At 36.8% G+C, this 15,212-nt stretch overlaps 2 protein-coding genes across 3 annotated transcripts; one reads left to right on the top strand and one right to left on the bottom strand.

Moving 5' to 3' along the window:
• Positions 1-2,421: 2,421 nt before the first annotated feature.
• LOC111386581 lies at positions 2,422-5,881 on the bottom strand. The gene is made up of 3 exons (XM_023011049.1): positions 5,827-5,881; positions 4,048-4,082; positions 2,422-3,492 (listed from the first exon to the last, which is right to left on the bottom strand). The coding sequence occupies exons 1-3, from the start codon at positions 5,879-5,881 to the stop codon at positions 2,422-2,424; spliced, it is 1,161 nt and encodes a 386-aa protein (XP_022866817.1).
• A 2,006-nt stretch (positions 5,882-7,887) lies between these two features.
• Positions 7,888-13,395, top strand: LOC111386596 (protein POLLENLESS 3-like). 2 transcript variants are annotated; one of them, XM_023011067.1, is made up of 5 exons: positions 7,888-8,292; positions 10,583-10,795; positions 11,355-11,503; positions 11,598-11,666; positions 11,876-13,395. In XM_023011067.1, the coding sequence occupies exons 1-5, from the start codon at positions 8,068-8,070 to the stop codon at positions 13,203-13,205; spliced, it is 1,986 nt and encodes a 661-aa protein (XP_022866835.1). In that variant the 5' UTR covers positions 7,888-8,067; the 3' UTR covers positions 13,206-13,395. The 2 variants fall into 2 exon arrangements, with proteins under 2 accessions (XP_022866835.1, XP_022866834.1); XM_023011066.1 differs by lacking the exon at positions 7,888-8,292 and adding an exon at positions 9,531-9,936.
• Positions 13,396-15,212: the final 1,817 nt, after the last annotated feature.

Here is a 15,212-nt window from a genome sequence, read left to right on the forward strand (position 1 = left end):
GTTTATTTCGAAATGCGTTTGAGTATAAATTCGCTTGTTCGTAGAAATTAAAGTTTATTTTAAAAATGGCTTGTAAAGTCATCTAATGTTCATCTTCATTGACAGGGACATTAATTTTATCAATTTTTCATGTAATTCATTTGATTTAGAATTCAAAAACGGTATTCAATTGTGACTAATGAGTACATAAATTTTGTTAAGTAATGTAAGTACAAATACATTGCAGGAATGTTGCCATTGCAGGTATTGCACATGGGTACAATTTAGTCATAATTCTCACCATTTATGGACTACATTAAAGTACACTTACACCCTTAACCATCACACTAAACCATCACACCAATGGTCAATCAAGTGTTAATTACAAATGAAATGGTGGTTGGTTGGTAAATTGGTTTAAATGTTCTCATATACCTCCAGTATAAAGCAAGGCTTGCACTCTTCAAGTGAGATATATGAAACTCTTTCAGAGGCATCTTGTAGCAGGAACGTATCAAAGTATTTGAAGTCTGTTTCTTCGTACGAAAATAATGGCATTGTCCACGGGAAACAATTCACCGCTGGCACTTGAGGAGCCGATGCCGACACGCGGTTCGACTCCGCAATGTCCCATCGTAATTTCTTCGGACGATGATGAAGTGAGTTCAAATGGTGGTAGGAGAGCCATCACTGTCGTTCCCTTTCCGAACCTTGACGAAGTTGTAACTGATGAAGGTGAGTCTCCGAGAAATGTGCTTGAATGGGTCGTCCCATTTATGGATGTAGACGAAAATCAACGTTACGAGGATGAGGGACAAGGTCGCGTTCCATCGCCCAAGGTAATTGTCATCAGCTCGGATGATGACAGTGGGGAAGAAGGTTCAAGTGTTAGCTCCGAGTGAAGAGTCCGGCTTTGTTGCGTGTGTGGGTTTCTACGTATGTATGTATAGTGATTTTTTGTAACGGATGGATTTTGTGACGCTTAACCAATTCTGTAGCAAGTAGGAAACTCCCGTTGGCAAGTTATGTGATTTTTGTATTTTGTTAAGCGGAGCGTCGCACAACTGTCGAGAATGGCAGGCACCATCTGTCGGGAACGACAGATGAAGTGTCGGGGTTTACTGCCAAATTTTCTGTGTATATAGTATGCATATTCATATAACATGCAGTTTGGGTAAACGAACACAACCTAATGTGTACATTGAATATAATTTCTGAACTTTGCGGACAGTGTTATGCGCTACAAATGATTTGTTCGTAATATGCATTTCAAAGGAAGCTTCTATAATGGATGAACTTTTCATATTCCGTATATTCTATTTACATGTGTCAACAATCGCAACAATGTTATGCATAAGAAATTTGTATTTTGGTTCGAGACAGTTATGCAGTGCGATGTGCGCATTTGCTTCTAGAAATGTTAACATAACAAAGAATAATGTTTACGCGTAAGAGAATGAAAACATTAATAGAATATTTACATTGTCATATACAAACAACAGTGGGGGAACACTTCACTTACAATTTCAACCAGTCATGTACAAAATGCTACGAACGTGGTATAGTGTGGTTCGAACATGTGGTCCGGTTATGACCAAGTCCACCGTAGCGAGTGCATTTCCTGAGCCGTGTGGTGTACTCGTGTCTGGATCGCTTACGTCGTGTGGGTGGTCTACCTGGAGGACGACGCACACTAGGGGGCATAATAGGAGTACCTATAATTTCGAGTGGGACATTCCAGTCCTCTTCACGCTGAATAGGATATATAGCTTCTCCGTAGGCACCCTTCCATTACTCGGATGTGTAATACGGTGAGCAGAGATCGTACAATGACGTACCTCTCAAGCAAGCAGCACGGGTTGCACGAACGCACGGCATACAATTCAGCTAGAACTCACGACAAGTGCACATCTTTTCGGAGAAGTTTACGATGTCCGTGTCGTTGGATATTCCAACTTGTGTTAAGTTATTTGTCAACCCATGCGCTCGCAGCCTAGTACCTGCTTCGAACGTCGTCCGTAACTCATTCTCTATCGTTGGTGACAGAACGGTGCTGCATGTGGTTGCACTTGCTCGACGTTCATAAAACCACTTCTGCATAGTATCCCGAATGTGTTCCACTAAGCACGTGATCGGTAACGAACGGGCATGTCTCAACATTGAGTTCAAAGATTCTGCGTTGTTGTTCGTCAAAATGTTGTACCTGTCCTAAAAGTCTTTCAAACTCTTTGGTCCAATAAGTTCTTGCGGCTCTTTTGAATAGAAATATTGAACTTCGTTGTTGTACCGCTGGATTAAATTCTTTTTCATATGCCAAACACAGCACCCATGGTGAGCTCGAGGAAATAGGCGAGCAATGGCATTTTCAATACTATTTTTCCTGTCGGAAACAAACACCAATTCGTTCGAGTCACCTATAAGATCTTTCAAATTTGATAAAAATCACATCCACAATCTATTCGTTTCGGCATCAACAATTCCCCACGCTAACGGATAAATCCGTTTGTTGGCGTCTTGGGCAGTTGCCACTAAAAGGGTACATTTGTACGGACCTTTCAAGTGACTACTATCAATACAAATAACGGGCCTCATGTACTGCAAGTAACCCCGAATGCTTGCACCGAAAGTTAGGAAAATGTAGTGAAACCTGTTACGAGAATCTACTTCGATGTGCGTTACTGTCCCCGGGTTACTCTCTCCTAGGACGTGACAGTACGAAGAAAGTTTTTGAAAGCTATCACCCGGTGTACCATGTAGCAAATGTAAAACAGCGACCTTTCCCCTACGGGCTTGATGGTAACTAATTTTCACACCAAACTCACATTCCATGTCACGAGCAATAGCGGTAGGATCATACGATCTGTACGTATAATCCAATTTTCCCATAATCTGCTCAGCAATTACGGAATTAGTGGCATGTCGATGTGCATTACGACGATAATCTATGGAACATGTGTGCACATTGTTGAATTTGCGGATCATGAAGATGGCGGACTGCTTCACACTCGAAGCACGTAACATCCACTTACAATTACCGTCGGCACATACAACGGTTAACATTTTTTGGCTTGACCTGCTAACCTGAAATTGAAACTTCTCTCGCAACGCAAGTAGACGAATTCTCGAGTACAACTCTTTCTTGGTAAAAAATATTTCCCTTTCAGTAAGATCCGGCGTATTCACAGTGGAAATCCAGTCGCATGTATCCGGACTTTTGAAATGTGATAATAGTTCTTCATCAACGTCAGCAATATTACCAGTATTTGTACCATGTAAGGGATCATCGAACATCTCATTTAATGGTGCAGTCTGAACATCGAAAATTGGAGTATCCGCTGCATTATTGTTTGGGACACTTTGCTGATGATTGACGTCGTCGTCCTGTACGGTGTGGTCATCTTCCGCTGCAGCGAATAATTGTTGGCTGTAATTTGTATCCCTTTCGATAGAAATATAAACAATTCGTAATAACTTACCTTTCAAGATAGATGAAGAAGATGGTTGAAGTAATGTCTTTTTCAGGAAGAAGAAAATGAATGGAGAAGATATTGAAATAAGGATTTCTTTCACAATAAATTTGTTTTTTAATGTTAACTAGGGTTTAGAAGGATTTTATATTCATTTTTTATTAACTAAATTCGTATTTTACAATATAATATTCATATTTTCAATAATTATAATATACAAAGTACACAATCAAACCACAACATTAATTGTTTTGAAAATCAATCATGAAGGAGTATTAAATGCTCCAAAGAAGTCAAATTAAGGGTAATTTAGACATTTGACAACAAGAAAGTGACATTTTTGTACAAATTGTGTGCACATCAAAATTTTTTGTGCATTTTCAAAAAAAGTGACATTTTGGTAAATTCCCCTAAAATGATTAACAAAATCTCCTAACACCTACTCATCTTCCTATCACTGTAACCAAGCAAAATCCCGAGCCTCAAACCCGAGCTTTGACGGTCTCAACTGTACATAAAAAAAACCTTAAACTTCATATCATAGGTCCGCTCTGCACCACAAACCTAGAAAACTCCACAGACCGTCTTCAAGTATACATACCGTAAAAATTCTTCTTCTCCAATCCTTAGCTATCACTGCCCAAAAAAAAAAAAAAAAAAAAAAACCTTAAAAGCTCAATCAAACAACCCCAAAAAAAAAAAAAAAAAAAAAAAAAACCTTAAAAGCTCAATTGATCATTATGAGATTGAATCTAAAAACCTTAACAGAACCAGAAAAAAGTGCATCTAGATGCAAACAATGTGGGAAAGATTGTTACATGTACAGATCAAGGAGCAAAAAAGGAAAGAAACAAAGATACGGCAATCAAAAGTGGGTTTGATTTTGTTTTGGGATGGAAGTGGGCATATGGTAGGAGAAAAAGATTAAATGGCAGGGGAAGACAATCTGTTGCAAGTCATGATGGCTAGAGGGTTTTATTGGGTGGAAAAAATGAACAGTTTTTTCTTTTATTTAAATTAATTTAAAGGATAAAAAGAGGATAAATAACGAAATTACCATTTTACCTATCTTAAATTTGGTCAAAATCAATTTCTTTGATCAACTAACGGTGAAATAGATGATTTCCGTTCATTTGGACCTCTGCTGCACATTTCTGAAAAGTTAGAGACTTTCGTTGGCATAAATTAAAGATTAGAATGAAGTCTGCAGAAATTGATAAGGTTAGGGACCGCAGTTGCAATTTTTCCTTTCCTTTTTTTTTTTTTTGGCAACCCAGTTTCAATTTTTTCCTTTCCTTTTTTTTTTTTTGGCAATATTAATTGACAACTATTCTAAAAAATATTTTTTAAACCAATCGTCTAGATTTTGCAATTGTACAAATAGTATTATTTCTAGATAAAAAGCATCTAAGAAAGGGTTTGATACCTATTTTTATGGAAAAAATGAATTTTATAATATTAGATTGATGAAAAATATGTGAATGAAAAATAAGGTAAGGTTTTTGATTTATGTGTAATATTATTTTAATAAAAAATGTGTGGTGAAAAAGAAGAGAGAAATATATTTTGATGAAAATGAGAATCAAACGGGAGCCTTGACGTGGCTTTTTTCTAATTTTATGTAGTGCTATAAATTAGGGTGTCCATTTGCAACTTATTTACTTCAAAATTTGGATGAATTTAAAGTCAATAGAACCAAAATTTGGATAATACACACTCTTAAGGCAATGTTAAAATGCGAGACGGTTGAAATAGAGGGGGTCTCAACCTCTATTAATTAGAGGGTGTTTGACACCCATTTTTAAGAAAAAAATGAAATTTAGAATAGTAGATTGATGAAAAATGAATTGATGAAAATTTTTTGATTTACGTATAATATTATTTTAATGAAGAATGTACTGTTAAAGAGAAGAGAGAAAAAAATTCATTTTGAAAAAAATGGGAATCAAATGGGGCCTTAATAAATTTGGACTCTAATGATGATCATGTACTTGTCACTCATATTTTAAATTATAAAATATTTGTCATACTAATAGAATATTTGAAAATCTTTATTAGAAACTTGTTTGATCATTATTATTTTTAAAATATATTTTTCTCTTTTCTTTTCTATTTTAACCACCCATTTTTCAATAAAATAATATTACGCGCAATTTTTATTTTTATTTTTTAATCACACATTCTCTATCAATCTACTATTTCAAAATTTATTCTTAGGAAGTAATGAGGCTCGAACATGCTACAAATATGTTAGTTAATTCAATGTTAGGGAGAAAAATGCAATGACAAAAATTGAAGATATAATTGTCGAAATAAGCAAAAAAAATATGTAGTTAAAATGTTGTATAGATATTGTGGTTGGAATATAATTATTAATTACCTTTTCTAATCATTTTCAAGAGGTATTTGTAGAGATCAAGGAGTGTAATGGGCATCTTCATCTTTTGGGTTGCTCTTTCCCTCCCATAAATTGACATACGAGTGGTCGACCAATCATATCATTTACTTGAAGTGGGTAATTTAATATATATATATGATCGTGGGTGTTCAGGCCAGTTTATGCACGCCTCAACTAATCTCACGGGCCTCTGAATTTTACAGCCAGGTGCTCACCCTAATGGCCCTGAGGGAACTCGAACTAGTAACCAATGGGGAGTAAACTCAAGGTTTGACCACTGAATTATCCCTTAGGGTTACTTTGCCTGGATGTATATAGAGTTCAAGAAGAGAAATGGGCATCTCTATCTCTCGATGGGCTTATTCCCACCCATATGTTGATGTTGACGGGTGGTCAACACACCACCTCATTTTGCTCAAAGTATGTAGTTTGATGAAGGTGACTTCCGCCTTAGCCCCCCTGTAGCTCTTCCTTTAATAACAATTGTGAGAGGCATTAGGATATCTCATCCTACCTTGTCCCATTCAGTCATTGGTCTCATTATGCTAATAAGATTTGAGATCCTTTGGATTGGTGGCTCAGCCCATGCCATATTTGAGAGCTTTCTTGATACTTGGTGTTCATGATTAGCTTTTGCACAGCGAATCATCTTTGGTCCACAATCGAATGCTTGTTAACTTGCTCGTGTTCCTCCCTCGCAAGTCTAATGAGACCATCAGAATGCTCGAGCACCTAGCCTTGACTTATGCTTGAAGGCATCATGGATTTGGAGTCCTCACTTTTGAGGGTTCTAATTAAGGATTCTCCACATTCAAGTAAGGAATCAATTTTGCCAAAGCTCACGAATTAGCCTAAGCTCTATACCTATTGGCAAATGCAATTCATTTTGCCAATGTTGAAATTGAGTTATAGTCTTAGGCTTTCTTCACATTGCATGAGTCGGTTTAACACACGAGGGTAGGATTCATCATTTAGACTAGAGATTGACCAAGGCTCATCAGCCTCGACTTGTCTACGTACGTCTAAAAGCATGAAGGTCATCTCATAACTTAGATTAATGCTCGACCTATGAGGCCCATCAACCTCAACTAACCATATACATTTCAGAAGCATGAGATCAGACTCATCTTTTAGACACTTGCTTGTCTTGTGAGGTTCATTGGCCTTGACTTGTACATGTAGGTCTAGCCTCCGCATGGTTCCTCTGTGTATAAAAGGCTCCATTTAATATGGATGCATAACCATAATGCTCCAAAATTCGAGGCTACCATTTATGTTAGGCTTTTGGACTTATTATAGTATGTGGTTTGATGTTTTAGCACAATCATTTGGGCATCTTTTATGCACAGTTCCCATGTTTTTATGTTTCTCTTAGACCATGGTTCAATGTTACAACATCTGTTTGGACCTCTTTTTTTCTACAAACCTTGACTAAGGGCATGGATGCGACAAATCCATGCTCTGATTGACGCTTAGATGTGGCCTTGGTTAGGGCATATGCTAACTAGGAAGGGATGGTTGTTGCCTTGGGAGGAGGCTTTCGTGTGACCTTGGTCTCTACTAAGAAAGCTTAGGTACTAGCTTGGATGATGTTTAGGCATGACCTTTGTATGAGGCTTAGCCATGACTCTAGCCTATACCGAGGCAATGCTTCAACAATTTTGATTGATGTTTAAGATGCAAATTTGACTTTTTCTTCATACATCGATCTTCAGGTTAAAGTGACTAGAACTCCAGACGGAGCAATAACCCAACATAATGATGATGTTTGACCAAATGATTAATTAGAAATGATGTACTTAATCACATTAATAAGTAGAAGGGTAAATTGTAATTTTTGTCCCCAATCCTTCTCAAAAGTTACAGTTTCGTCCTTATATTTGTTTCTAGTAGCAAACTTTGGGGATGTATGCTGTCAAACATCAAATAGGGATGAAATGTGCAAGTTTTGGAAATGGTCGGGGACGAACCTGCAACTTTCGTTACTGTCCCATTATAAAATGACGTCTCCTCTCCCAACGGATAATTATACAACGGCTACTTCTTCACATCGATCATTTTACTTTTTCTTCTCCTTTCTCAAGGGAATTCTTCGCTAAAGCGAAATCTTTTCATCGCTTAAACAATCTTCTTGATTAACCCATCTGCTTCTCGGTGGGATTCACGGGGTTCTTCAAGAAAAAAGAGAAGGGTTCGAATGGTTAATAAAGAAAAGGGATCAAAATGTTGAGTACCAGCTGTTCTGATCATCACAAGAATCATTACAATTCTACGTCAAGGGGGTTCTCGACGCCGCCTCCGGCATGGAGGACAAGCTGGTGTTCGCCGCCGTTGCCCGTGTCAGAGAAGAAGCCGAGGAGGTCGCCTCCGGCGAAAGGTGATCTCTTCCATGTGATTCACAAGGTCCCTTCTGGGGACTCGCCCTATGTCAAAGCGAAGCATGTTCAGGTGAGTACTGATTAACAGCAATTTCCTGTTCCAAATTCTAATTCAGTACACGAAGATTTTTAATTTTCCTGAAACTTTGATGAGTGGTTGCGACGATCGATTTCTTTCTGATTTATCATTGGTTAGGTTCTTGAATCTTGACATTTAGGGATGTTTATATTTTTCTGAATGTTTTCTTTTGATATTTTGCTTCGTTTCTTTGGGTACAGAATTTTAGTTTCATTTTACGAACTTGATATATTTTCTTGAAAGTAACTAATTTGATCCTATTGTGTTTTTTTCAACTAACCATATACATTTCAGAAGCATGAGATCAAACTCATCTTTTAGACACTTGCTTGTCTTGTGAGGTTCATTGGCCTTGACTTGTACATGTAGGTCTAGCCTCCGCATGGTTCCTCTGTGTATAAAAGGCTCCATTTAATATGGATGCATAACCATAATGCTCCAAAATTCGAGGCTACCATTTATGTTAGGCTTTTGGACTTATTATAGTATGTGGTTTGATGTTTTAGCACAATCATTTGGGCATCTTTTATGCACAGTTCCCATGTTTTTATGTTTCTCTTAGACCATGGTTCAATGTTACAACATCTGTTTGGACCTCTTTTTTTCTACAAACCTTGACTAAGGGCATGGATGCGACAAATCCATGCTCTGATTGACGCTTAGATGTGGCCTTGGTTAGGGCATATGCTAACTAGGAAGGGATGGTTGTTGCCTTGGGAGGAGGCTTTCGTGTGACCTTGGTCTCTACTAAGAAAGCTTAGGTACTAGCTTGGATGATGTTTAGGCATGACCTTTGTATGAGGCTTAGCCATGACTCTAGCCTATACCGAGGCAATGCTTCAACAATTTTGATTGATGTTTAAGATGCAAATTTGACTTTTTCTTCATACATCGATCTTCAGGTTAAAGTGACTAGAACTCCAGACGGAGCAATAACCCAACATAATGATGATGTTTGACCAAATGATTAATTAGAAATGATGTACTTAATCACATTAATAAGTAGAAGGGTAAATTGTAATTTTTGTCCCCAATCCTTCTCAAAAGTTACAGTTTCGTCCTTATATTTGTTTCTAGTAGCAAACTTTGGGGATGTATGCTGTCAAACATCAAATAGGGATGAAATGTGCAAGTTTTGGAAATGGTCGGGGACGAACCTGCAACTTTCGTTACTGTCCCATTATAAAATGACGTCTCCTCTCCCAACGGATAATTATACAACGGCTACTTCTTCACATCGATCATTTTACTTTTTCTTCTCCTTTCTCAAGGGAATTCTTCGCTAAAGCGAAATCTTTTCATCGCTTAAACAATCTTCTTGATTAACCCATCTGCTTCTCGGTGGGATTCACGGGGTTCTTCAAGAAAAAAGAGAAGGGTTCGAATGGTTAATAAAGAAAAGGGATCAAAATGTTGAGTACCAGCTGTTCTGATCATCACAAGAATCATTACAATTCTACGTCAAGGGGGTTCTCGACGCCGCCTCCGGCATGGAGGACAAGCTGGTGTTCGCCGCCGTTGCCCGTGTCAGAGAAGAAGCCGAGGAGGTCGCCTCCGGCGAAAGGTGATCTCTTCCATGTGATTCACAAGGTCCCTTCTGGGGACTCGCCCTATGTCAAAGCGAAGCATGTTCAGGTGAGTACTGATTAACAGCAATTTCCTGTTCCAAATTCTAATTCAGTACACGAAGATTTTTAATTTTCCTGAAACTTTGATGAGTGGTTGCGACGATCGATTTCTTTCTGATTTATCATTGGTTAGGTTCTTGAATCTTGACATTTAGGGATGTTTATATTTTTCTGAATGTTTTCTTTTGATATTTTGCTTCGTTTCTTTGGGTACAGAATTTTAGTTTCATTTTACGAACTTGATATATTTTCTTGAAAGTAACTAATTTGATCCTATTGTGTTTTTTTACATAAAAAACTCATTTCTATAAACTGTTGACGAGTTAAGAAATAAAAAGAAGTCAAAATCCTGCTCATTGTTCTATCTATTACCATATAATCAACAAACCTGCACCGAGTATATTCATAGTTCTTACTGTTAACTTTTGATATAGCAGCTATTTTCAATTAATTTTGCTAAAAACACGCCAAAAAAATGTTAAAGACATTTTATCAGAGTGTTATGAACTAAATAATACCATGTGACTTCAAATGAAAATAAGGAAAAAAGTGGCTTATAGGCAAGAAAAATTAATTCCTCATAATTGAATTATTCTTGGAGCGATCAACAATTCTTGACTCTTATTTGTCTGATTAATTCGTTTGGAGAGTAGTTGATAGAGAAGGATCCAAGCAAGGCCATTTCCCTGTTTTGGGCAGCAATAAATTCCGGTGATCGAGTTGATAGTGCCCTTAAAGACATGGCAGTTGTTATGAAGCAATTGGACCGGTCTGATGAGGCAATTGAGGCCATAAAGTCATTCCGTCATCTTTGCCCCCCCGAGTCTCAGGAATCTCTTGACAATATACTCGTTGAACTCTATAAGGTGAAGTTCAATCATCTGAGTTCTAGCTCGTGCCTTTTGCTCTTGAATTCTTTTATACCTTGGCTAATTTATGGTTGGAGATGAATAAATACCTTTACAAATGCATTTTGTTAGTCAATGAATTCATTTTATACTTTGCAAGTACAATCATTTTGACTTTAAAAGGTGGAGTACCACTATCTGAATTCTAAAATGTGTTTCCTCTTGAATTTTTTTAACACATTGGCTAATTACTGTTAGAGGTTAACACCTTCACAAATGCTTTTATTAGTGAATGCAATTCATTTGATACTTTCTAAGGCACATGTCTATATAGGTGCTAGATTCACTCATTTCATGCTAGACCATGTGAAGCCTAATCTTACTTTACGCTCCCTTTACCTCTCAGTGAGAGCGAACCACTATAAATCAATTTGTTTGCTCGTGTTTGTGTTTATGGTCGCTCTCATAATTGGGGTTTGGGCTAATTTCCTAACATTTTGCTAGCATGACAATGGCATATTGGGATATGAAAACGATTAAGTTTCACGTTTCACCTGAAATGTTCATGTTTATGCAGCGATCTGGAAGGATTGAGGAAGAGATTGAAATCCTTAAACAAAAACTGAAGCAGTTGGAAGAAGGGATTGCTTTTGGTGGGAAGAGGACAAAGTTAGCTAGATCTCAAGGGAAGAAGATTCAAATTACCATTGAAAAAGAATATTCAAGGTAGTTGTTTGCATTTATTTATCCTCAGTTTATAAATGAATATTATGATTTCTCTTTAGATATCTCATTTTTTTCCTGTCGAAATACCCTGCAGATTGTTAGGGAATTTGGCCTGGGCATACATGCAGCAGGGAGATTTCAAATCCGCTGAAGAGAATTATAGGTATCTATCTTGAATCCTAGTGACATGTTTTAGTAGGGAGAATTGGATAGTTGAACAACATTAAGGAAGAAAAATAATTTAAAATCTTGTTTTTATGATGTCAGGTCCTATTTATTCTATGTAGCAAACATGAACTCAACTTTGTAATAACATACTTATGGACTCATTCTTTCAATATGAAGGCTCATAGGTGAAATTATTTCATGCAGAAAAGGACTCTCTTTTGAATCAGATAAGAATAAGCAGTGCAATTTGGCTGTATGCTTGATGCACATGAACAAGCTGACAGAAGCCAAATTTCTGCTTCAAACTGTAAGAGTTTCATCTGAAAATGAGCATTTGGATGAATCGTATGCCAAATCCTTAGAGCGTGCCACTGAAATGCTCTCTGAGTTGGAGTCTCAGCATGTTCTTAAGCCTAAGGAACGTGGAAAAGATTTTGATTATAGAAGAAAACATCATCAGTTTGTTATGGGACAAGGGGACACAGATTCTGCACGTAAAATGGCACACTACTCACCATTTGGCGCTGGAAGAATTCCTAAAGTTCCATTCACGCAGCCAAGATGTTCATGGTCATTCAATGGTGGAGATCAGAGAAGAGGATGGTCGGTAGAGGATGCAGATTCTGCACGCAAAATGGTCGGTGGAGATCAAAGAAGAGGATGGTCGGTTGGGGATGAAGAAGGAGGTCTTTGTCGAAAATTGTCCTTTGAGCAATCTACTAACGGCGAAAATAAGCAGTTTATAGCAAACCAGAATCTTGAATCCAATATTCCAGAAGCAATACCCCAAATTTTAGGAAACCATTCTGCATCTGTCGATGGAGACTGGATAAAGAGGCCACCGAGTAATCTTTCTAGAGTTGACAGTGAAGAAGAATGGAAAATTGTCGACTTTCTGGCATATGATGGCCAGGAAAAATCTTCTATGGAGGAATACAATTTGCCCTTGGAATTAGACTTTTCTGGTGATTGTACAAACTCTAGAGAAACTTTTGAAGGAGATCATGGTCTGAGTTCCAATTTTACGAATGCATGTAGTTTGGAATCTAAAGCAGCTAAAGATGATTCAGAAAACCTAAAATCAGCTGAACAACTGCAGAAAGATTGGAAAATAACGGATGAATTTTTAAATTGTGAAAGTAAAAATAAGAGTTGGGCTGATATGGTTGAAGAGGATGAGGAAGACCTGCAAATTTGGAGTAGTAGTTTCCCGGGAAAAGATTGGGAGACTGATAAAGAGTTTAGCAATGAGAATGTGGACACCAATATAATTCTGGAGAGTCCTACATTACTGAATCAGTATGAGGATTTAAGCCAAAAGACTGACACACTAGATATGAAATCTGGATACCATACTCAACCTGAGAATGCTACTTCATTAAAGAACCAATCCGTGAAGCGTTCTTTGTGTTTTTATCAGCATCAGAAGCAAGGCAGAGCTGAAAATCCTACTAATCGTGCAAATTTAATGCGGAAAAAAAGATTACAGGTTTTTCAGGATATAACGCCCGATCCTGGAAGTCCAAGATGCTGATGGCATGCACTATTTTTGTTTGAAAGATTTGTTATTGATACATTACAGCTTGATTTTTTGCATTCATTTTTCTAGTCAATCTTGGAACCCTGGAACCCGGTGCTGTAAATCTTTTCTAGAACCGTATACAAGTTTCATTTTGGTTTGTGATTTAGCTTTTGTAATAACCATGATTGATCGTTTTTCTTGATGCTACTTGTTCATTCATTTCTTCATTCTTCTCGCTCCAATTAAGTGAACTTTTTACGTATTCTTCTTGTTGGATTGGATAATTTGTGGGGAAATCCTACTTTGACATTCAATTTAGACATCTTGGTTGACATTCCACAATGTGTAAAAAATCTGGCCATTAATGGCCAGACTGTCCGTCATATCATGAAATGTGAACAAAATTGTCAATGTTATATTAATCAAGAAAAATTGACTAATGACAAATTTATTAAGGCTCCATTTGGTAGTGATTTTTCACCCAAAAAAATAATCTTTTGACTATTATTTCACTATTTCAATCATCATTTTTGACTTTTCCACTCACATGTGACCCCTACTTTTCCCCTAACGGCTAAAAAAACCAATCACTAAAATCACTATCAAATGGGCCCTAATTCTTGTTTTCCTACCGTTCTTTAAAATCTTGACAATGAATCATTTCATAATAGGTGATGGAAAGGTGAATTGACAATTAAATAAGTACGATAATCAATCATACATTGCAAGTGATCTTTTAAGTTTCAAGGCCTTGTTTGAGTCCCATTCTTTCTAAAAATTCATTTTTTTCAAAACTCATTTTTAACCATACATTCTCCAATAAAATAATGTTAACGCAAATTTAAAACTTTTTCTTAATTTTTAACCACATATTCTCTATTAATTTACTATTTCAAAATACATTCTTTTTCTAAAATGGGGCTTAAACAAGGGCTAGGTACGTGACCTCCTATAATCAATTGTGGGAGTCATTGAGCTTCAACTTTCTCTATTATATCGTAGAATCTTTCTACTGAATAATATTAAAGCAAATTAAATTTTTTTCTTAATTTTTAACCACATATACTCTATTAATTTACTATTCCAAAATACATTCTTTTTCTAAAATGGGGCTTAAACAAGGGCTAGGTATGTGACCTCCTATAATCAATTGTGGGAGTCATTGAGCTTCAATTTTCTCTATTATCTCGTAGAATCTTTCTACTAGTAAAGCATGGGGCTAATCAAGCTACCATGGATAGGTCACGGTTCCGAAGCCCGCTCTTTCACATATGACGTTCAGTTCCTGTTTGTTTTCTCATTTTTTCTTCATTAAAATAAAAAATATGACCGTTATCCATCATATCAAGCCACTAAACTAGAATTTATATATCTTGTGTGGGGCCCATAACGATCATATTTTTCATTCTCATTTTTACGTTAACGTGTACCAAACGAGGTTTTAGTCTTCAATTTTGGTGTTTCGCCTTGGACTATCAAGAATTTTGCTAAATAAATTTGAGATTTAAAAAATTTCAATATACAATCTTATCGCTTTTCAAGCATAACCGAACACTCCAACAGCAACAATAATTTAAATGAGTGGGCGAATTCTTAGCTATATGAAATTTCCAACAAAATCTTAATAGAAGATTCCCAAACAAATCAAATGTTGGCTGTGTTGCAAATTGCAATTAATCAACTCTAAGCAGGGACCACAAGGCCTACGCCCGAGTCAACAACTATAACTCGCCCGAGTTTCACCCACCCACTGAGTAGGCATAAAGAGTTTCGAATTTTATTTGAAACCTCCGCTCATTCTATTCCTGTCCTTTCGCACTGATTTTCCGCCAACTCACTATTCAAATTATTAGCCAATATCACATTAAATATAGGGAATTACACCATTAGTCCTCGACCTATTATTCTAATAACAGGTTGCGTCCTTAACATTTATAAAGGCTAGCCTGATCCTCAAAATTTTATCATAATTGTCCAGTTAGTCATAAATTACACAAACTGTCAAAATCCCATCATATA

Source organism: Olea europaea, unplaced genomic scaffold (assembly GCF_002742605.1).
Source record: "Olea europaea var. sylvestris unplaced genomic scaffold, O_europaea_v1 scaffold363, whole genome shotgun sequence".
NCBI classification, from domain to species: Eukaryota; Viridiplantae; Streptophyta; class Magnoliopsida; order Lamiales; family Oleaceae; genus Olea; species Olea europaea.

What these genes read in the sequence shown, in the direction of transcription:
- LOC111386596 (XM_023011067.1), top strand. Translation starts at nt 8,068, where the DNA reads ATGTTGAGTACCAGCTGTTCTGATCATCACAAGAATCATTACAATTCT. An exon ending in TCAAAGCGAAGCATGTTCAG is followed by an intron (nt 8,293 to 10,582) that starts GTGAGTACTGAT and finishes TTTGGAGAGTAG; the next exon opens with TTGATAGAGAAGGATCCAAG. An exon ending in TCCGCTGAAGAGAATTATAG is followed by an intron (nt 11,667 to 11,875) that starts GTATCTATCTTG and finishes TATTTCATGCAG; the next exon opens with AAAAGGACTCTCTTTTGAAT.
- LOC111386581 (XM_023011049.1), bottom strand. Translation starts at nt 5,881, where the DNA reads ATGCCCATTACACTCCTTGATCTCTACAAATACCTCTTGAAAATGATT. An exon ending in CTTGAAAATGATTAGAAAAG is followed by an intron (nt 4,083 to 5,826) that starts GTAATTAATAAT and finishes TTTTTTGGGCAG; the next exon opens with TGATAGCTAAGGATTGGAGA. An exon ending in GGAGAAGAAGAATTTTTACG is followed by an intron (nt 3,493 to 4,047) that starts GTATGTATACTT and finishes TTCCTGAAAAAG; the next exon opens with ACATTACTTCAACCATCTTC.